The sequence below is a fragment of the Euwallacea similis genome, chromosome 18, assembly GCF_039881205.1.
Source record: "Euwallacea similis isolate ESF13 chromosome 18, ESF131.1, whole genome shotgun sequence".
Taxonomy (NCBI): domain Eukaryota; kingdom Metazoa; phylum Arthropoda; class Insecta; order Coleoptera; family Curculionidae; genus Euwallacea; species Euwallacea similis.
In genome coordinates this window covers 1,344,927-1,369,004 of record NC_089626.1, presented here as the reverse complement: position 1 = coordinate 1,369,004, position 24,078 = coordinate 1,344,927, and the positions used below count along the sequence as shown (strand labels likewise).

Below are 24,078 nucleotides of genomic sequence, written 5' to 3'. Positions count from 1 at the left end.
CCCTAAAATGATTTCGAGAGCAACAACTGCAAGGGCAATTTAAAGTTAGCCATTTTAAAGAAACATGTATTATACATCACCAAGTTAAGGATGGCGTTATAATATTATTCGAAGATTATTATTCTCAAAAATACATCTAAGCCATGTTTTTATTATAGAGAAATGATAAGAATATACAACGATATAGAAACATTCATTAACGCCCGAAAAACCGTAGGGATGAAAATTATAAAGCCCTTTGAGTTAAGTAGGATTTGCGGCTTAGAGTTTCTTCTTCGTAATTTTAGAAGTTTTATACCTCAGACAGCGGGGATGCGGAAGTTTTTACTAAGTAGCTTCAAGGTTTCGAAAATATTATGAAGTTTAGTTTGGAATACTGTTACATGGTGGTAGAGAATATACACTTAATCATAGTATCATGGTACTATTTCTTTATAATGAAATGACTTTTTAAGTCTTAGATTCACACTAAATATTTATGACTGATGCCTTTAAAACGTATTTACATACTTAATATATAGGGTGGTCCAATCGTCATGGTTTGTTTTTGTCTTCTGCTAAACTGTTGGAGTTGGGAGGTCAGGGAAATTAACAAAACTTACCAAAATTAATGGTAAATTAAGATTTTAAAAGGTGTTACTAAATTTTGTTTTGCTAAAACTGGCTGGTCTAAAGTCAAATGTTCAATACGAATTTTTTACGCTTACACACTGATGTTCCTAATAGTTTTCCACTTTAGATTCTGGGATTTTGGCCCTAACTTAAATTTCTTAAATAGCTACCTAGATTTTATTTCAATGTAAAAATCATTGTTCGTTGTTTGTTGCACTATTTGTTGGTGTAACGATTCAAGAAGCTTAGAAAATTAGTTAGTTATGGCTGTAAATAAGTAAATAGTTGAATGTGGTTTAGCTTTAGGAACATATTTTAATTACCTCATAACTCAGGCGAGTTGCAATGGCTTATTTACAATAAAACAAGGGAAAGCAAGTGTAGCGTTACTTCGTATATATTTGGAGTACAGAACGTAATCTCCATGTTTTATTCGGGATATTTCATTTCTCGCTCTTTTTCGCGGGTTATCTTATAAGAGTTGAAATTCCGGTAGGAAGTTGTACTTTTTACCAAGAGTCCTTAACTTTTTACAAATCTTTTATAACACACTGGAAATTTCATTTCTTGGGACCCTTTTCTGGTATCAAATCTACTACTACTACCACTACTGTTGAAAATGAGGTTTTAACTTAATATTTCACCTTTTGTAAAGATCGAAATTTTAATGAGAATCAGCAAAGAGAATTCGACAATTTCAAAAGGTTTTTCAGACGGTTTGTAGCTTCACGGATTGGGGTTGTTAGACCAAAATAATCAATGAACACATTTTCTTGTCGCATGGATTTAAAGAAATAAGCTGACTGACTATTTTTCCAATTGCAATGGGTCTTTGTAAACTTGTGTTCAATGTTCACAATAGACCGAATGCTTTTACTGATTACTACTGCACTGCTTCCGTTCATTGGCTCTGGTTTCAGTTGCCAATAGTTTTTCAAGAAGTCCGGCTAATTGAGGCTTTTCATTTGTGACAATGATTTAGATTTCGATGCAGCATAGACGAGATTTATCTAATTTTACTTGACTTTAATTTAAGGCTGGACACCAACGTGTTGATGCATTAAGTTGTGAAAGAGATTTGTTGGATATTTTTAATGACCTCCACGCATTTCATTGCTTAACACCAACACATGGACATCTGTTAAATAGGCCAGCTACTTGTTACCAAGGCGAAGATTATTCGAAATCGGCCTGAGGATTTCTGGCTTTCAGCGAATGCCAACGTGTTAGACGATCTCATCCTTTCTTATTCGAGTGAAGCGGACAAGAAACGGAGTGAAGTTGAATTACGACGGTTTTGAGATCGATGTGTAAAATATTCCCTCTGAAGAATTATTGTTTTATGGTAAGGTTAATTGCACTATGGGGGTTTCATTATTGTTATCAGCAATACGAGGAAGCAGAAACAGCGATACAGTGTTAATCACACTTTTGCTTCGCTACAGGTTATTAACAGTGACGCATAGATCATTATTGGTAAGCCTCCACGGCCAAGTGTTTTCGAACCTCCAGTTCTTCAGGGTCTCATCGCACGATTCTCACCGGAGCGTAGTAGAATCTGGATTTGGTCCCTGAGGATCTACTCTGGAAGCTTGTTCCTGGAGATTGAATTTTCGTGGTTGAGACCAGATAATGACGTAAACACGAGTGAGCCGAAGCCGTATCTTTATATGTTACTCTACAGGGCGGTCCGGTTCAAAGCGGAGCACCACCTCATTGGGGGTGTGCTTCTTTTAAGAGGGCCACGCTGTGTATGGCTAAAGAGTTTGCAACTAAGAATTTTAAAATTCGGAGCAAAACCCTTAAAATCCTAGTCTCACGGATGGCCGGTTACATAACTCACCACAAGCTAACAAGAACGATATTTTTTCATTGTTAAAATAAGAATCTATGGTTCCAGCCAACAATATAACGTTTAGATCGGAAAAGCACGTGGTTTCAGTGATTCTGCGCTGCTTTGGTTGTATTGCGGAGTCCCGGATTTTCGTCAGAATTTTCGTGCATGCCGGTAGGTTCGGCACGTGCAACTCCGGGGGTCCGGTCCGCTCTCGCGATATTCCCCGACAAGTTCGTGATGTTGGGCAGCAAGTTTTTTCTGATTTTTGGACTTGTTACTGTTAGTTGTGGTAGTTATACTGGTGTTCATGGTAAGTTCAAGTCGTACGAGGCCGAGCTATTTCCTTTTTCTTTGAAGATGGGTAGAAATATAAGTATTTATTTATTGTCGAACAAAGACACAATGCCGTTAAAACAGAGGAAGAAAATTGAATTTCAAATGCGTAGTTGCATTACATAACGCGCTCGCTTAAAATGTCTTCGAGAAGAAAAATAACCACTGTGATACTGATTACACACATGCATGAAAATATGTTATTCATCGATAAGAATAATGTATAGGCCATTTTAATCAACGTACATGAAATGACGTAAAAAGGTCTGATAGAATTTTGTTTAGCGTTTTCAGCGGTAAACATTGTTCAGCGTATATGAATTATTACGAAGTTGAAAATGATAACCACGAGTCGAATAACGGTTTCCTGTAATATCAAGGATGCAGTATTTTTCCAACTTTAATTGCCTTTTCCAAGAAAGATATAAAAATATTTACCAAGATTGGGATTAAATGTTGGTGGCCCCGAAGACTTTTGGTAAATACTCCTTGCAGCGTGCAGCCATCACGGCTTATGAGCTCATTTTGCGATGTAGAAAAATGCATTTTACTTAGCATAATTGCTGCAAAAATACGTATTTAAAATACGAGCATAGCAAAGATAGCGTGCCCGACAAATAGTGCTAAATTAAACTTATCTTTTTAATTTTTAAGCATATAAGAATGTCGGCATGTAAATGTGTAATGTACGAGATTGCAAGTCATAAATAGATGCATATGTTGTCAAACTGCTTTATAATTCACCATTCTCATATTTATCTATTTCTTTCCAGGATTGAGCCAGGAAATAGTATTTCCAGATGCATGTTGCATTTCATTTTTCACACTGAAAGAACCTTTTTAATCAGTTATGGAAAGAATTACGTAAAATCTTTTATTTGCTATTAATGCTGTCATATGTAGGAAGTTGTATAGAAGACTGATGAGAGCACGAGTGTAGAAAAGGACGTCGTGCAAAAACGGTAATTTAGGTGCATACTTTCATTCAACCTGTAGATTAGTTATGCGTGTATGGATAGTCCTCGCTTAATGGGCCAAACTCCACCCACAATTGAGAGAACTTAAGACATTTGAACTTTATTATTTTTTTTTTAACAGCACTTTGTGGCGTCTACAAGTTTGATCTTGGCGTTCCACAACATTCTCGAGTGTCATTTCACATAGTTTCTAAAGGCATAATTGAATTGTTCATGGAAATCGTTTATTTGTTGCTCGTCTTAAATGGTCTTGGACAAGTTCGTGTCTCTAAAAATATTCACCATAGATATCTGAATATTGTGCTTGAATATTATGAATGAACTAATTCCTGATTTATTCATAATCCCATTAAAGATAACAAGTGGTCATAGACGAGTTGCTCGTACATTGTGCTCAGGCAATTATATGCTTCAGACATTTGGTCTACCTCGTCGATATCTCATTTTGTAAGAATGTAATCTGCAATTATGTCCGGCTTTCTACTTTCTGTGTTCAATTTGTCGGCATGTTGCATAATTGAAAATACAATGACGTATTTGTTCTTATGTGGAACAAAGGACGCTAAAGTGAGTATTTCGTTGCAGGCAAACATTGAACTCTTCTCCGGACTTCTTGCCACAATGGGCTCTGATGGAATTCGGGGTTTGTTCTTGTGCATCGTGTCTATTATCCTCAAAAGGAAATCATGTTAAAACGAATTAGTTACCAGCATACTGGCAAAAAAATTGTCTTTGGTTAGTTACGTTCCTACTTGGGCAAGTTCACACAAGCGCAAAATTAGTGCAAGATTCGTATTTTCAGCAGTAAAAAGTCTTCGGTGCTGTTTGTCTAGGACACACTTCAACTTTCACTGCATAAAATAATTTTGCATCTGCTGAAACATGCATTTTGATACCGTATCCGTTTCACTTGCTGAGAATATATACCCTAAATGAGCATCGACCTCCAAAAGCAGCCAATACTTCTCCAGTTATGAAGTAAGTTGAAGGGTTGAAGTTCCGGGATAAATTCGATAAAAACTTCTTAAAATTTCTTTAAATGCGACAAACTTGTCCAGGCTTTGCCTTTCAACTTTCGTATTCTTTTAATCGAAACGGCTATGGGTCGCTAGATATTCAAATCTTCGCTGAAACGGCGCTAGCCTGAATATTTCCATTGTCATTCTGTTGCCTTAAAATAAGTCTTCGATGGGTTGACGTCCATGTGTGTTGGTTCCCGCTATGCACAGGGGCCTAGAAAGACCTTAAGTTCTATCAAATCAGTATTTTTATGGGTCCTCATTTTGTCTGTATCGTAGGATTTTTATTGTATGTATTCGTTTCCATATTTCAGAAGTATTTTTCTTATATCTAACTTCGCCCCTAGAGCGTGGCAAGTGAAGCGCCGTATTCATAGAACGAGTTTCTGTGTTTTTCTTATATTCGCCATGTTTGTGTCATTTCGAACCAACGTTTATAATAAAATAAGGTCTCTTGTACAGTACTTGGCTCATTCTGCTAACTTCTCCTACTTCAACATATTCAATGTCTTCGAGCTGCTCTGCTTTATTTCCTGATAAAGTTTCATAGTCATGGTCTAACGAGGACATTTCCTCTTCCTCATTGTGCAAAATTTTACCAGCAAGTTGCCGAAGTCTTTTCGCTCGACTTTGTAAGACATGCTGAAAATGATTTATAAAAAAAGCATTACTGATTGCAAACTGAAAGAAAACCGCAACATCGGCCCCTCACACCCCGGAGGTTCCGCATCTCAGAGGGAGGATTCAAGTGTCATCCTGTGTAATGTAATAGGCAATTACTCTAAACCTAAATGAATATCATATATGTATGTGAAAATTTGAAGGATATATTTCGTAAACAACTAGAGCTATAAGCAAAGTTTTAAACTGTAAATAAAGTTTTTACATACTGAGTATCGTAAATTTAGTTTCGCTATATGACGAATTTAGTTAAAGCGGAATAGTTCTGCAGAAATATGTCGATCAAGTTTGGTTCAGTAAGTGGAAACCACCGGTGAAAAAATCAACCCGAGTATAATTATTAAAAATCGATGTTTCTTTGTACGTTATACCTTGTGCAATAACAGTTTTTTCACAGATTCCCCTATAGTAGTATATCCCGTTTATTCTCTTACATATGTATGTAAGCTACATCACTCTCACTACTCTGACAGTGAACAAGCTTACTACATTTTCCTTCAATGAAGTATATAACGATCCAATTATCCTTTCCGCTGCTAGACAAGGTGTCGAGGATGCTCTTTACATACCTTAATACACTTGAATGGGGTGTATGTCTATTGTGATTTTATTCGAAATATTTTAACAAAGGCTTATCACTCCATCCAGCAGGGTGCCGTATCCGGAGAACCTGTTGACAGGCATGAAAAGAACTTAGTCCACGCCTGGGCATTCTTTTCTAGTGAGCTGAAAGAAGGTGCTTTAAGAAAATTACAGTAGCAGTTGAAGCATTTTGGAATAAGAAACCGCATTGATTTTATCTGTTCAAGGAAGGATATTTACGTCAGATATATTCGTTGTTCAGTTGGATACCGGAAAATCTAAGATCAAATAAATCGAATCGTTTTAAATCAAGTTAAATTATTCACTCTGAATTTTTCAAATTATTCATTTCACTTCTTAAATGACTTTAACTGAAATATAATTTTGACCTAATGCAGATATTTTCCTGAGAATTTATTGAAGAATCAAAGAATAAGTAGTAATGTATCCAATAATCTGAATATGAATTGGTCCAATATAAAATAATGCTTCTGTTTATGCTGTCAGAATTTTGCTGATATGTTTGATTTAAAATGAAGATGTATGATGTATGAAACTACTATAAAGAAGATCTAGCTGTTATTCAGATTCCTCTCTGATTTCATGATAGCGCTTACCTCAAATTGACACAGCGATATAGTGTATCTCATAAACGGTAATAGCTAGGGATTATATAGAAAAATTATGCAAAAAATTATTTAGAGATCTACTTGGACCGTGAAATTCCTCCCTGGAATGCGCCACTGTTCTCCTATTTAACCAAGTTTGTGTTTGTAACTGTTTGCGAGATTTCTATGCTGGACATCTTTATGGCGAACAATAAAGTGATAAAATAATGCAAATACATACTGTATTTGCATTATTTTGTCGATTTAATGAAACATATTTTGAATTCAATTTAAAGTTTAATTAATAAATGTTGGTCATCAGTTAATTTCATCATCATCTGGACCCATTCTGAATAGCAAACACAATTTGGCATATAATGTGCAATGAATCAATATTTAGCTACTATTTAATCAATTACCATTGATTTTTAATCCTTCATGTACATATGCTGTCCAGTAGATGCTGTGGAACCTACATAGGTAAAAAATACTTTTCTAGCTTGGAAATTACATATTTTGTAAAAGCACTACCTAAACTTGATATTACCGTCGTGCTGGTTTGGAATATTTGACCGTAAGCTATTGAAAATAGTTTCATGTTTCACATTTCTGGACATTAATTGAATTCTCCAAATAATATTTACAACTAACTCGGAACTATTAAATTATTTCGAGAGCGTTTTAAGGGACAAGGCAGACCGGAGCTCAATAACCCCTTTTGAATGTTTGTATCTGATGAGACTGAGGAAGATAATAATTGGTATTTTGTGAATGACGTCCAAGGGATAATCTCCCACCTGTAATATCGATTTTACATGTAAATGCAAATTTGTTTAATTCAATAGTCTAGTAATTTGCCTCGGGTGGTTTCAATAATGCAAAACAACAGATCGTTGAAACAGCGAAATCCTTTAGAAACCTGTTCGATCTGTCCTGGTTACTTAATCAGCTGGATAAGTTGCCGCTTAATGCACATGACCCTGTCATCTTAGCAGGCGTACCACAAACATCCTGAGAAGCTTTTAGTTGGATGCTGAACTGGAGCCCAATTACTGCAATTACGGTTCGTGAATCACGTCACCCTCTAATAAATCGGTCGTAGAAGGAGCCACCAACGACTTGGCTTTAGTTGTTTAAGTGCAGCCCAATTGCTGTTGTTGGAAACTTAAGGCGGACCACCGAAATCGCTTGTTTTAGCAACTTAGACTACACCACGTAACTAAAACATCACGTTTCCAGACAGGTATCATATGCTCTTATATCATATACATAGAGGACCAAAAGTCCCGCATAAATTCGTTAAAAATAGAAGAAAGTATTTTTCACGAAAATGCTGGAACATGTCAGATATTCATCTTATTAGTGCAATTTTTGACGTACCCGGTTACCCATGTAGCAGATAAATGTATTTTTTCATTTTTTTCCTACGGAACCCCCTGAATACCATGACGTTTCTCACTTCTTTGAGAAGCTCTGAAGGTATTTCGCGTAACATACCCATGTCTAAATTCAACAGTTTTCGAAACAAATTACAAAAAATAGAAATAGCGATAAAACTATTAATATTTAAAACATAACAATTCAAACTACTGCAATCTAATATATAGCTGCAATTCAAATTCCTCAAGAACTTTCTTAGCATTTGAGAAGGTTGTTGAACTTCTTGAATAATTTTATTTTTTACCTCATCTATATTGATGAGCTTATTTAAACACACCCTAAGTTTCAAATAACCCCATGAAAAAGTCCATAAGTATGAGGTCAGACGATCTAGCAGGCCACTCTAATTGCCCCCTTCATCCAATCCATCGATTATATTTTTATTATTATATGAGTATGTTACCTGAAATATGCTCAGAATTTTTCAAAGAACTCGAGAACCACATAATGTACATGGGGTTCTATAAGAAAGAAATGAAAAAGTATCTATTACACGGGTAACCCCGTATACATACATATCTGTTACATCAAAAAATACACAACTAAAAACAATATTTGACGTGTTTCTTTAATTTTTAATGAATTTATGGGGAACTTTTCGTTTTTCTATGTATATGTATACATATTGTCATGTAATGCCTAGTCCATTTTCTAGAAAATTCATTGTTGGTTTTTCCATTTCTCTGGAATTGTATTGTGGCTGTGATGTGATGGCTGAGATCTGATGTGGCTGATGTGTCTTCTGACCCTGGCCGTGTAGGTTTCGCTTAAGATTAGTTTTGCAACATTAGACGTACGGAATAACTTTGCATTTGAAGGAGATCAAAATCAAAGGTCACAGCCATGTGACCTGATCCAAGGTCGTTGGTAAAGCTTTTGACATAAGATTTTCCACAATTCATCGTGTAGCATTACGCATTAGGGAATGCTTAACGATTTCAAGCCTGCCTTGCCCCCTGTGTAAAGGATAGATCTTTTTCCAGATGGCTTACATATCTGGGCTACTTATCCCAACATCAATTTCTGATTTGTGCTTCGTAGCATACATAACTGCTGGTCGATCTTCCGGAGATATAAGGATAAAATATATATAGAAAGCGATCCGGTTGAAATATTATTCGTAAAAACTTCGACTATAAATATATTTCGGGAGCAAAAATGAAAATGGGGAATTTTTAAAATATTGAATCTACTTTTGCTTGTGAGAAACGTCCATTTTTTTGCTCGGAAATTTCCTGCTCCTCGATATGGCTCTGTTTAGTATAAATGAATTCATAAAAAATGCCACTGATATTATGTTTATTTATTGAAGGAGTGTTCGTGAAGAAGTTATATTTTCGTAATTCGATAAATTTTAGGGATTTTCGTATAAATGCGGTTTATTGCTACTGCTCCGGTTATTTTTCTTTCTACTAATTAGTTATACTAATGGGTAATTAATTGCTTCTCTCGATCGCGCTACATTAACGACGCTTAACTCATGGAACAGGAGGATTTAAATAATCCAAACTCATCTTGCGCCACATTTCCCCCGTATATTTAAGCGTTAATTGTACAGGGTGCTGGGAGAGTCTGTTAGCAGCCGAATATCTATTACCTAATAATATATTTATTTTTTATAACGTTTATATAATATATTATATAAACGTATTATTTAATAATAATATATATTATTATTAAATAATACGTTTTGGTCAAAACCGAGAAACCCATCAGAAATTTTGCCCCTACTGACTTTATTTATTTTACACATGTTACAGCTGGGGCCTCGTGACCAATATCAAACTACTAATTCTAAAATGTTTCTGCGTTTAGACAAGAACTTAACTTTTAAGGAAGTTTTGAGACTTTTTCGACACTCCGGAGGTATTAGCAAATGTTATAATTGAGTATAATTAATTTAAATTCTCTGCACGTGACCATTTAGCAGGCATAAACCTGAACGTCGACAATCCACATCACCCAAAACATATTGCGATCAAATTATGTTCTCTTGACAAATATAGATCGATTACCATCAAACTTAGTGGACTTGGTAATTTATGAGATGTTTGCCCCGAAGGCAGCGATGCTATTAAAGTGACAGACGAACTAAGTATGATGCTTCATAAGTTCTGTTTGGGGAGAAATTAAGTGATCGTTGGCTTGTTTAGTTAGTTTGAGGACGCATTAGGACTCGAAACTAGCAACTTGATAATAAGGGATAATAAATATTGAAAAAAAAAGGTTTTAAACTGTATTCCTTCGGGTTTAAAATAAATGGGCAAAGTTTTAACATAACACAAAATTAAAAACAGTGATTTCTTCGAAAGTTTCTTAAGGTCTTGCGAATTACCGTATCTTCCTTGCAGCGGATGGATTAAACAACGTAGGTTATGTTCATAACTAAATAAATTGTAAAAGTTTAAAAGTGTTTATAAGCTCTTTTATGTTTGAGAAGTGGAAAAGTTGTGGTTACATGGTAAAAGCTTTTATAGTGAGATATTTCTGGCGCTTTGTGGATATGCTGAAGGCTTTTGATTCTGTAAAGCTCACTCATTTGAAAAAGCATAATTTCAAAATGGCATGAATATATTCACAATTAAGTTGCACCAGAATGAATAAAATCTGACAGATTATTGAGCCACGACACGTTAATTCGTATTTCCAATTATTATAATAACAAATTGTGCTCTCTAATATTTTGTTATTCGCCCGGTTAGTAAATTTACCCCATAAAATTATGCGAACACGTGTTTTATGCACTAAAATATGCACTTTACCCGAACAGGCGATTGAATTTGCCAATTTATGTAAATTAAAGTAGTTCTGTAAACGCCAAATATTAATGGAATATCATGTGTATTTTTCTGCTTCATTTCATTATGAACGTTTTTATTATGCTGATGAAGCTGACTGCGGGCGAACCGCTTTGCATTAAGTTTTTGTCCGGCAAATGGTTTAGGACCATTATCTTTTTACTACTTTGTGATAAAGGCAATGGCATGTTGCAATCGTCAGACTTAAATACATTAATGTATGGTACATTAGTATAAAAGACAAAGCTAATTGTAGTTTTGGATTCCAGTTGGAGAGGGATGTGATAACTTTTGGGACTCGTTCATTAATTCAGTAAATATTCGCCAAACATTTGGCACGGAATCGGAATTAGAATTTTAGAGAAATTGTTTATTTATTTGCAGACCGGGGCTTTTGGTCTTGTATTTCACTTCTGTAGTTATAATTGATCAACACACTTTTATTTACATAAACGAAATGATCACCGTGAAACTTCTCGCTTGCATTTGGAACTCTTTTTTAGGAATGATTTTTTCAGAAATTTATGATTTATATATAAGTAAATCTAAGTCGCTTTCGAGCTTTTTGGAATGAACTAACTAATTCAATTCTTTCTTACTCTTGAAGCGCTAAATCAAAAATTGGCCAGGCGCCTCACCATCATTCCATGCATGCATAATTTTGGTCCTCGCAATATTTCCAATCGTGCCGAATACCTGAATATAATATTTCAGTATTCGATAGTGTCTCTATCCAATTTACCTTAGAATGTAAGGTAATTTCCAGGTTTCTAGGAAGAACTGACCTGTAGTTCAATCGGCAAATCAGTTTGACCGCTAATAAATTAGTTGCTGGGAAAGCGCCGAACAGCTTGCTTTGAATCCCTTTACGTACAATCCGCCGGACAGCTAATGCAAACAGAAATGCAGGTGTACTTAGTATGTTTAGCATGTTAGTTAACTATTAAACTGATCTTTTGCTCATCGACAGAATTCAGCTATGCGTAAATGCAACTTTGGGATTCATAGAAGGTTTTTTTTGAAAGTGTATTGGACGTATTGGTTATATATGTGAAGTAAATATAGTAAATTAAGATAGCAGAAATGAAAAGGGTCCCGCTGTCAACAGACCAACGTGTAATAGGTGCAAACCATCCTGCTTTCAACACATTAACGAATAATTGGGCGGGACTAAAACAGTACAAAGCGTCCTGCGTTCAACATATCAACATGCGAACTGTCCCGTTTCCAACACACTACTATACCGTAATCAATGGATGTTTGGTCACAAGTTATAATTGCTCACACAGCTACTCCAAAATGAGCATAATTTCCATCATTGGCATTAAATTCTCCTGGGGTTACGAATCATCTGATAGTTTTCCAGGCCACAACCTAAACATATCTTTCGCTACAATCCATCTCCTTTCACCTCGCTTTGGGTTTAACATGTGGGTTGGGACATTTGGAATTCGAATAATTGAATATTTTTCTAACTTTTGCATATCAACGTACCACTCTCATACCTCATCCTCATCTTGATTCGAATGGAAACTTGGAACTTTAAAATAACTCGATGACGAAGGCTGCACATTTGCGTCTTTGATTAACTCTGCGAAAATTCTTGGAAATTTCTCCACTTGGCACGATTCACGAAAGACAAGATCAACAAAGTTACCGAAAAAGGTGCAAAACGTTCAAAAAGCGCGGATTGCTAACCGACCACTGGTGGAAAACTCACCTTACGGTTAAAATCACTAGAAGAATCCCTCCTTCGATGTATCTTTTATCTTTGATCGCTCCTGTGGTCGATGAAAGCAGGCCTGAGATTTGTTTCGATGCTTCCCATGGTCGATTTTCTTTGTCTATAGGGTGTTCGCTCACATATACATTTAGATCTGATACCATGAATTTCTGGCAGTCTAATGCATACGACACCATCAGCTAACCAGTTACACCGCAAATGACCTTAAGAGCTGTCAGAGCGTGCAACGCGACGGCAACTAAACTCGAGGCCAATTACTCCAATTTTGGCTCGTAAATCACTTTAGCCGTTCATAAATTAGACGCTGGAGAAGCCACCAACGACTTGACCTGAGTTTGTGCTTCTCCTACTTTATGTGCAGTTGAGCTCGTTGAAAACTTGAGGTAGACCGAAATGCTGATCTATTGGCGGATTTGCCAGGCCTAATTTGCAGTTACACGTACTGCAATTAAATATTTACCCAATGCGAATGAAATGCGGTTATTAAACTGGAAACATATGTATACGCTTATGAAAAAAAAATTATTTCCAGAAAAACGGGCCATCGACCATTTGGTCTTTGGGCTGTTGCGACAACATCATTTACGTCCATACGTCAATAGTCGTAAAATGCGAAGCAAAGGAACCAAACAGTGCAGTCATTGATGTGATATGAGGTTACATCGCCCGTTATCAGTCTCATCAAGAGTGTTGGTGTTCTTCTTTGGCTTTAAATGACTCGTTTACAAAATCTGACGTGGAGATTGAGTTTATCCAGATGTTTTAAAAACAAATCATCGGTAATGTCTAGGGCAACCCCTATGGCTACAACTGGCTATGTCCGACGATCTGAGTTTCAGTTTGTACTGCTGTAGTGGGGGTGGAAAACACTACTATATGTAATATTTTACTACGAGGGCAATGAAAAATTCGCAGCCCGAGTTCCTTATGTTAACCTGAAGCCGAACGAACAAATGTAAACAATTACCTTCGACACTTCATTGAAATTAGAGACTTCAAGTTTAACGGAACTTGATGCAAATGTAATTAAATATTACGTTACGATATAATTAATTCTGCCTCGTGGCGATAATTACCCTTATACTAAACAAGCTACAGAATTTGTTTTAAATGCAAAACAATTTAACTGCCACAACACATTTATGCACATATACCTTAACGGGGCCATGTACAAGGCAGCAGATATTCGGGGATGATAAACGAGCGCTTTATGGAAATGACAAAATTGGCTTCTGCAATAAATTTCTCACATGTGTTTGCCAGAATTACCTTTTTATAGAGACCTATGATGAAAAATTCAGAGTAAAATGTTTTGTTGCAATGAAATATTTATCAAGGATGCATTGGGATTCATTTAGGGTCACTTTCGCTTTTTTCCGCTCTTTAGTAATTTTTCATTGTTGCCGCTCCCTTTTTTCTCCTCTGTAAAGTATTTCCACGAGTAAAGTTCCGTTGAAAAATGAGCAAAGCAATAACCGAGCAGCCAAAACAAACTTAAAACACTAATTTCCATCCGCACTTCAATTAAAAATAACACGGGAATTTTTGATTTAACGTACGTACTTTAAGTGTAATTAGGTATATTTAAAAATTGGTCAATGGCAACGGCTATAATTAAAATATTTAAAATTCCATTTTAAATTATGCCTCTTAAGCTAGCTTGCCTAAATAAACAAAAATAATGTATATTTCAAATTGTGAAATGTAAAACAAGCGAGGTAAACACCATTCCTGGACATTAAATTAATTAGAAAGCCTCTACTAGTATATGTGTTGGCAAGTTGAGGAAAATATGAATTTAATTATCAACTTTTTTAATAAATTCCTCAACGTTGAGGTAAAACGTAAAATTAAAAACATTGAATTCCTACCTTTAGAAGTTTTCAAAGTATAGCAAATTACCGACAAGGTGTCTCTCTTCACGCTGAAAGAATTAAACTGCAGGGGTTATTTCTGTTATAAGTTAGTAGTTAAAGTTTCCAGTATGTGCTCTGGATATAAGTTCCTAAAAGGTGGCGTTACACCTTAAGAAATTTAGGAGTTACAGTAAAAATATGAAATAATGGATATAAATTTCGTTATGGCACCTGAAGTACATCCCAGATACCCTGTTAAAAAATGTATTTGGGATATTGATTTACCTATAAGACTAATGTTCGAATACTAAACTCTATTACGACTTTATGCTTAATTCCAGCTCTGCTCTAGATTAATGTAGTCATATTTTCTGCGATTCTGTATTCGCCCATTTATCGTGCGCCAGCTCTTGACTCTACCCACAATCCTAGATTACCAAATTGTGCATACTAATAAGGCGATTTTTAACTTAATTTCATGAAAATAAAGACCGAAGTGAAAATACGTCTGAATGGGTACAATAAAGTTATTAACTGAAGGATAATTGGTATAATTGTTGCCCCAGATTGGGCTTTCCTTCCGGGCTTCCAGTTATTTGCGGCAGAGAATAATTACGCATAAAGGCCCCCAGCTAGAATTCGAACCGAAAATAGATATTACTTCTGTCACTTGAACTTTACCAAATGCGGAAAACACCGAAACGCAATCTAAGTTTTATTATTAAATACTTATTTAGTTTTTTAATTCAAATCTGACCAACTTTATCGAACCTGTGGAAATTTACAAGATTCTTTGAGGATCTAAAAACCGATTTCATACTTCGTAAACGATAGATTAGTTTCCCGTATTAATGAAGCAGAACCAACGAATTTTGCCCTAAAAATAATAGAGCAATTTTCAAAGATCAGCCTCCATATCAGCATAATAAAGCGTTTCGGAAACAGTTCGAGGTCGAGCCATGGCTTTCTTGCGTTGCCCTCTGAAGCGAAAATTATTAACCCATTCGAAGTTAATCTTGGGTCGAAAATGGCCCATACTGGAAAAGGATATTCCTATTATGAGTCTGTTACGGGTTATTCCTCGGAAAGTTCACTCACAATCAAAAATTATTTCTCAGAAATATAACACTTTCAGTTGCTATGAATAGTTTCAGTTAGTTTAGATTAGTTCGACATAGTTCAGGTCATTATACATAGTTGGTCACTAATTAAATTAAAGATAAATTGAATAATGTTAAAAGCCTAGATTTACAATAATTGAACAATTAAAAGTGATTTATGTTGTGGCTTCCAAATTTTCCATTACTTTGTATTTTCCAATAATTTATAAATATAAAGTAATATGGGCATTCTCAGTCTAAATTGCCCAAACACACAAATTCACGAAAAAAAGAATTTGTGGATTCTGGAGTGGCGCAGCTCTAGACCAAGAATAAAATGCGGGCGGGGGGTAGAACTATATTTATTAATAATTCCATTAATAATTAATTTAAAATACCCATGTAGACTGGTTTAAATTCATTATCTATATCTCGATGAACTTGACTATATTAATTTAAAAGTTGTTTTAAGTTAGCTGGTTTAGTGTTATACCTAAAGACTTTAACTAGTTGATGACAACGGGGAAGCATCCTATTAGGTAATCTACGTAACAGAGATCGTTTATGTTTATGTAGAACGACGGGGTAGGAACGATTAAATTGCTGAGAAGAAAGGTAAAAGAAAAATAACTGCTTTTACCTTCGAAAATTTACATTATGAATCATTGAATTATTGTGATACTCAGAAACAGTAAATCATCAAACCCACTATAAATATGAAACTACTCGAAGAGTCGAACTTTTCTTTAATGCATTGATGTTTATTAAACGCTTTTTTGCACCTTTTAGTATCACTAAACAAAACAGATATTCGAACGAAATAAAGTCCTAAAAAATAATCCTGAAATTCCTATATACAGGGTGTTAATTTTAGCAAACTTTAAGGGGTGAATCTTTTATTTCAATAGTTTCAATAGCTAACTTCTCGAGATACGAGGTATTCCAATTAAAATTATAATTTCCTTTCTCGATTGTATTTTTGGATAATAACGTGGCATTTTGACGAAATAGCCATAACTTATTTGCAGCCAATGAAATGGAAGAAGACCCCCAAATTAGTACACGAAAGATTGCTAGTTAATTAAACATTGCACATATAACTGTGTGACAAATTTTGAAAACTCAGCAACTTTATCCTTATCATATGCAATGTGTGCAGGCTCTATTACCTAGGGATTTGTTACTCAGAGAAGATTTTTGCACTTGGTTACGTACTCAATTAGCAGTAACCCCGGATTTTCTAAGTAATGTACTTTTTACCGATGAAGCTTCGTTTTCTCGTAACACTGTCAGTAATTTTCACCATAAAAAATATTTGAGCTGCAGAAAATCCGTATACTTTCATAAAAAATAATCAAGTGCAATTTTCTATCAACATTTTAGTTGGAATTATCGGCGACTCTCTTATTGAATTTGGCACTCTTCTGCAAAGACCCAACGACAAACATTATCCAAGGTTTTCGGAGTGGGATCTTCCTGAACATTTAGAAGATATTGATTAAAGGATCAAAAACGCAAATTTGGATCATGCACGATTGGGCACTGGCACACTTTAATTTAGTTGCGCGTCACCTTTTGGACGGCTATCCTAAGCGTTGGATGGGAAGAACAAGAGCGCATTGGTGGCTTCCCGGATTACCTGATACGAATCCTTTGGATTATTTTTCGCCAGATCACTTAAAGTAGAGAGTTTGTAAAACGATATTCCAAAATGAGAATACCTGATAAATAGGATGTTTGACTCGTTATTCGAGTCGTTGTAAACAAACATGCAATTATGTGAAATTAGTGTTACGGTAAACTAAAAAATGAACCGCGTCCTTGACACATTAAACCAAATATATGAATGATATATTAGATTATTTTAATAATACAGCATATACATGTTATTATACCGGGTCGCACAATAGGCGTAGTGTACTGCCTGAATGAAATGCCAACGAGAAACACACTACACATTTGTCTCTGTAACAACTGGAACGAAACTATTCAAAGACAAATGATACACTTAAAAAAGTAACCACAATAAATAAATCCAGTCAGTAATCTGACAACTTTTGGTTACATTACAACCTCGATAATTTACTTTGCCAGTAAAACTCTCTACTGACAGCCACGCTTTGTCCTTGCCTCACTACTCTAAATCGAAAAAGTTGCTCGTGGGCTATTCTTTGAAAATCGGGAGTTTCAATGTGAAATATCTCCACATTTGAGATTAAGAATAAATCATGCTGTGTTGTGTCAAGCACCGACAACGATTTTCCATCAAAGCCACAGTGATAAGGGACTTGGAAATTTGCCCGCGTGATGGCTCCAAATTAGCCAGCGGTTAATAATTATCTCACAGTTCAAATATCACATAATCCCGGATTAAGAACAGACCAAATTTACAAACCACAAATGTTTTCGGGAATCACAAAAGGTCCGTAACGTTTTAAACCTTCAGTCTTCATTATACGCTTCACGTGAAATTAATCCAGCATTTAAGTAGAAACAAAACATTAAAGTTTGCGTGAGAAGCGTTTTACAAAGGAAAACAGTTAAATTATCATTTCGGCGATAATGTCCCAGAAAAGTAAGGGCTGACCAACCAAATGGTCTAAAACTGACGGTGCGGCAATATCGGCGACTCTAATCTGTTTTGATGATTTACAGCCGTGAAATTAGGCAGGCTTCGTAAAATTATTGCCTCAAGTTTAGTGCAAGGGATGCATTTTTCGGGTTTTGAACTTGGCGCCCAACAATTTGTCCGCAAATTGAAAAACAGCGCAAAGTGCTTACGATAGGTATTTGGTTAAATGGACTTTGTTAGGTCCTTTTGAGTGATTAATGTATTCGGAAAACATTTTGTAGATAGCTGAATCGGTAATGGAATCACTCCTAAAATAGGATGTTTAGTTTAACGCCACATCAATAATAGGGTTTTGTCAGTTGCGAGGCTTGATTTATGCTGCTTGACAAGATTTTGGGGAATTTTGATGAGAAGACTGGACGAAAGGTACTTTACACCCTATATGCAAGGCCTCCTAGAAGTAACGGTCCAATTTGGCGCCGGAGAATAAAAAAAGATGGACCGACTCAGCTAAACTTGCGTTGTACAAAAGTTGCTAGTTTCCATTCTGCAGGATGTCAAATAATTTTTTAATTTCGTAAATTGGGAATAAATGTTTCATTTTTTGATTTACAGGCTTGAAATTGCTCCTGAGGGTTTTTTGGCACGATAAATTCACGTAAAATATCTGTTTAGAGCTAGCTGATAGGTGTTGCCACCTGCGCCTTACCGACGCATAAAACATCGACCTAACTTTTTTATTAGTGCCGATAACTTCAACATTTTTACGAATTGTGACACTCTTAAATATTTTCCATCCAAATGGATGCTGTGAAGAAACTCGTGGCTTTAACGGCTCTCCAGATATTTGCAATCGGAGTTATTTTGATTCACCACCAGGTAAAATGTGAAAACAATAAAATCTGTGTTTATTTGAGCAAAAACTTAGTTGAGCCTTACCTACATCCTAAAAATTGCAAAAAATTTAGTACGGATTTGTAAACCGATAACTTAAAAAAAAAACAAAAAAATCTAATGGGTTTAAGTCGGGCTTCGTGGTGGCCACAGATGTTTACTAAACCGAACAATCCATCAATGTGGAACATTAATATTCAGAATTCCCTTACATGTATAGGGTAATGAGCAGGAGCGCCATCTTGCATAAACCAAAAACATTGCCTTAAGGTTAGAGGAACATCCTTCAAAACCAGAGATAAGTCGTTTTACAAGAAACTCGAGTACCGTTTTCCATTCAATTTTGTCTGAAATTTAGCTAGTCCCAAAATTGTATTTCCCAAAATCCCATATCACACATTAATTGAAAATTCATGTTGAAAGTGATGTTCTCTCATTAAATGAGGAATTTCTGTGTTGTAAGAATGGGTGCTCCTCCAATTAAACATGCCACTCCTAGTAAAGGTTGCCTGATCGATGAACAATATTTTATTAAAGAACAGAAAATCACGCCGTTCCGTTTGGAGCAACAAATTGCAGAAATCAATTCAGTACCCATGTTTCCAGGACACTCTGTAATTATTTGAATTTTCCCAGTCTAGAAACCATTCAGTATCCAGTTCTGTTGCTTTTACAATGCTGAAACGTAATTGCGACATTTTAAATAACAGGAAAATTGAGATACAAAAATAGATTTTTTTCCATGTCAGTATTGGTACCCTGCAGTGTACACTATTACACATAATTTCATATTTTGATATAAAACGTGTTTTTTTTTCATGTAGTGCTGTGACACGTTTAACTGGAAACGATTGAAAAACATTTATGAGACTAATTTCCCAAATAAAAAATGTCCCTCAGTAGTAAACATCACAACTTTCCATGCTCTTATTGATCAAAACTGGTATTGCAAAATAAAATTTCACTGACGAAACGATGTTTTGTTGACTTGTGGCTTCATAAACTTTCCGACAAATGGGGTGAAATATTAGCTGCTGTGTTTTCACGCCGCAGAGCCGAAGAACTACACATAATACCTTATTTATATTAAAATGGCTTTTCTACTCGAGTACAACGCTCCATTTTCTTCATATTTAATACGGGCTTTAGTTCGGAGAAGTTAGTAATCTCACCCTCATTATTACCCTTATCTTTGTCTTTTGAGTCGCCTATGTTAAGGAAGGCTATAATAATTTGCAATTTCGAGGGGTAGCTGTAAAAGTTGGAATGTAACTGATAAAAATAAAAAAAAGGGTAGATATACATAAAGTGAACTACCTACGTAAAAATTCGGAATAAATATCCTACAGTCCGAAATGTGATATAATAACGTGTTCACTTACTTAAAAAGGGACAAATGGCTGGACCTTTTTTGCAATCCTCTGAAGCGACAAAGTTTCGCACCTCTGGGGTCGTGCTATTGTGAAATATTTATTGCTCATATTTTTATTTTCTCTTCTTTCATTTTAACGCGAGCTATAAAACCTAATATAGGATACAGATTTTTATCGACATGATTTAATAAATCCATAAATCGTGACGAAATATTTTTATTAATATTTTTACTAACGCTTCCCAAGCACGTGCAAAAAATTAGAAAAAGTACTCTAAATTTTGTTTGAAGATGCCTTCGATACGCATTAAGTCTTTGATTCAATTTTTCGAAGAGGCACTAAAATTAATGGCTGATTTCTGAAAGCAATAACAGAAGGGTAAGTCGGTCGGTCCCAGAAAGTGGATGCAATTTTACGATTCTCGTTTAGCATCGAATTTCAACTTATTGATTTGAGCTTCCAGCGAATGAAAATTTAAATGTTGAATTTTGAATCGAGGAATTATAGTTTTTGTTATGCCTGAGTCGAGAATTAGAAAAAACGACATTCCAACAATATATGTAAGTGCCACGAATATGAATGTACAGCGTTTTATTTGCATTTTATGCAGTTTTGCATATTCCATGCAGCTATGTTATTTACTTTAGCGCGACTCTTTTTTCCTGCATTTATAACAACTGATGTTATATTGTTAATTTGCCGTATTTGTGATTTATAATTTGTATTACTATGCTACTCCTTAAAGGTAAGAATAATGGCATAATATAATACTCATGGAAACAACAGTAATCAAGATAAATGCTTTAATCAATGCAGTGGAGAGCCTCTAACCCAGGAGAATTTCTAGTCTTCTAGTCCGTTGCTTCAAGTTCAAAGCCATCAAAGTAAATTACTGCCAACATCACTATACGTTTATTATTGAGATAATTTCCTGTCCGTATTCATCATATGTAATTGTTTTCCTTTAACATCTACTTCTTAATTATGTTATCAATCAATTCCTAATTTTTTGCCGTTTCTAACTAATAGATGTCTGATTATTTAATTTATTTTCAACAAGCATTAGTTTTATTGAGGTGTGGCAACATTTTGGTACTAATTCAGAATTAATTATTATTACATTTTGATTTTTTTACCAGTTTTATTTAAGCAAACAAGAAAGTGTTTGTGCGGATGATAGGGCACAATAAGGGAGTATTGCCAGTATGTCTGCAAAATTTCGTGTACCTTTAAGTAGGAAGAAAGGAGCATGTTGAGCAATCTGGCGACACTTGTTTCTACTTAATGGTATCATCAGGCATATGCGTATACAAAGTAGGTATACACACATCATGGAACATATGTACGAAGATATATCTACATGCAGATGTTGCCTGCAAAGAAAAACTTTTGCCATCTTTTCCACCAGACAGTTTCTTATCCACGCAAACACTTCTTTGTTTGAAACTTTCCATGCCTGGTTAACAACAGCAGGTATACATGGCAATGCTATCGTGGAGATCTTGCATGGACTTCTAGCAAAGAAGAACATTTTAGGAGATTCTACAAAGTGACAGAATTGATGCTTGTCTGTCCTTTCCATTTTCTTTTTGTTTGCCATCCTTTCGGGACAATACCCACATGTTTCAGGACATATGTTGCATAATGTGTATTTATCTACTTTGTGCACACACCCGTCTGGAAAAAGTAGAAACACATGTCGCCGGGTTACCCAACATCCTCTTTTCTTTCTACTTGTAAGCTCATGAAATTTTGTGGAAATGCCGTCAACACGTTTCATTTATTGTTGAATTAACACCTTACCTGACACCCAAACATTGTTTCCTGTAAGATTATTGCTTGTTATTTTGCTCATAGTGCTATATATCGTGTTCGCTTAACGCCCCCTCGGACTCCCATTGTGATTCACCCAGCCAGGAATGGTTTCGAATAGATGCAGAATAATGTATGTGTACCTACTTTATAGGCATACATAAAAAAACTTTTAGGTTCTACAAGGGGGTCATCACCTCAATGAGAAACAAATTTTGTTTTGGCTGAATAGTCTTCAGTTTAAATTTAGGTACCTTCAATAGACTCGCGATCTAATCTTGACTTTGCCACATGACCATATCATGGTAAAATCGTAGGGAGCAATAAATCATCATTTTGTGTTCCTATGCGCATCTTTTCTCCCCTCCCCCTTCTCTATTTCTCTCTCTCTCTCTCTCTCTGCCCAACCTAACCACCCTTTAGTGCTACAATTTTATGTAGTATTTACTACAAATTAATTGTTTTGTGGTTATCCATTTATTCCTTTGGATAATGGCGGCACCACAGAGTTGTGTTAAAATGGCCAATAGTTAGATCATGAAACCTTAATGTGATTCCAAAGCGAAATCCATTGTACAATGCAAAACTCGGTCGAGCTATCCATTAAATTAAGTGATTTTAAAATTTAGCCGGCCTACAGCTTATCAAGCAGAACTTTGGTTATAGTGGATGAAAGGAATTACTGGCCATCAAAAATTTCCAACGAGCATGTAAATTATCGGGTTGATTGAAATGATACACAAAAAAGTTCAGGAATGTGGATATAAAAAAATATATTGAAAACCGGAGTTTAATGCATACCCCTCGTATCAGTTCTAAATCAATACCTTGGTATAGTTAGGTTTGCACCATTGGTTGATTGATTAAAACCAAACTGAAAAACTAAATGTTTCTTCTTCTGTTACTGTTACTGTAAAATTGAAAACTGACTTTATATTTTCCGAGGTGTTTCCGAAGGTCAGCGGTGTCCGAAGAAACCGACAGGCTTCAGATGATGTAGTGTGCCTGTGCAAGTCAGTGGATCAAAGATGTGAGGTATAGAAGATGAAGCCTTCGTTTTCTATTTGTATAGACACAGCACCAGCACAGTCGAGGACTAGAGCCCAGAAAGAATAAAAAGAGAAACGGGGGAAATGGAAATTCCCAGAGGAAGATAGGGTAAAATGGAGGGCGAAGGCCTCGTAAAATAAACTCTTGTGAGCCGCTGGCAAAGGGTTAAATTTTTCCACTTACCGTTCCACAATGTATGGCAGGTAGCTTGTGCCAAAACCCGGAATGACGTTCTGGGCGATCAGATGATCAGGAAGAAAGGGCTTACAGGGGCCTATGGAAAGGACATATTATATCAAGGAGGTGTGCAGTTGTGGGCGTGTAAGACAAAATGCTTATTTCGGAAGGTAAATCCCCTTACAGGATGTAATCTCCAGCACCGACAATCTCGTCCACGAATAATAACCACTGTCTAGGATCGCTATGGTTCGTGATGATTTTTCTGGAGTCGAATCATTTCTTACCGAAGAAAGTAAGCCATCAAAGTTTCCTCACAGATGGGCAATTGAAGTCAGTCAGTGCACTTGAGAAATAACATTTATCAATGGACCCACGAAAATTGCAAATTTTTATATTCCAGTCGCACATAATGAACTTTATTGACGTTCGTAAAAGAACTAAATAGTTAATTAATAAAATTTTAAACTACTAGATAAATGACATAAACGGAAGAATTCATAAAAATGAAATAAAAGTTGGGGCGATAAAGGTAAATTGAGATATGTACATTTGCATAATGGATTGAACTATAGTTTCTCCTTCGGGCGTTACCGTTAACTGTAAAATTTCC

The 24,078-nt window shown here is 35.6% G+C and overlaps 1 protein-coding gene across 3 annotated transcripts in view; it reads left to right on the top strand.

The window, feature by feature from the left end:
* Positions 1-2,623: 2,623 nt before the first annotated feature.
* LOC136414756 (neurotrimin-like) overlaps positions 2,624-24,078 on the top strand; it is a 76,138-nt gene continuing 54,683 nt past the window's right edge. For all 3 annotated transcript variants that reach the window (XM_066398937.1, XM_066398938.1, XM_066398936.1), the window contains exon 1: positions 2,624-2,759. In XM_066398937.1, the coding sequence (XP_066255034.1) occupies positions 2,687-2,759 (73 nt within the window). In that variant the 5' untranslated portion in view covers positions 2,624-2,686. The remainder of the gene's footprint in view (positions 2,760-24,078) is intronic.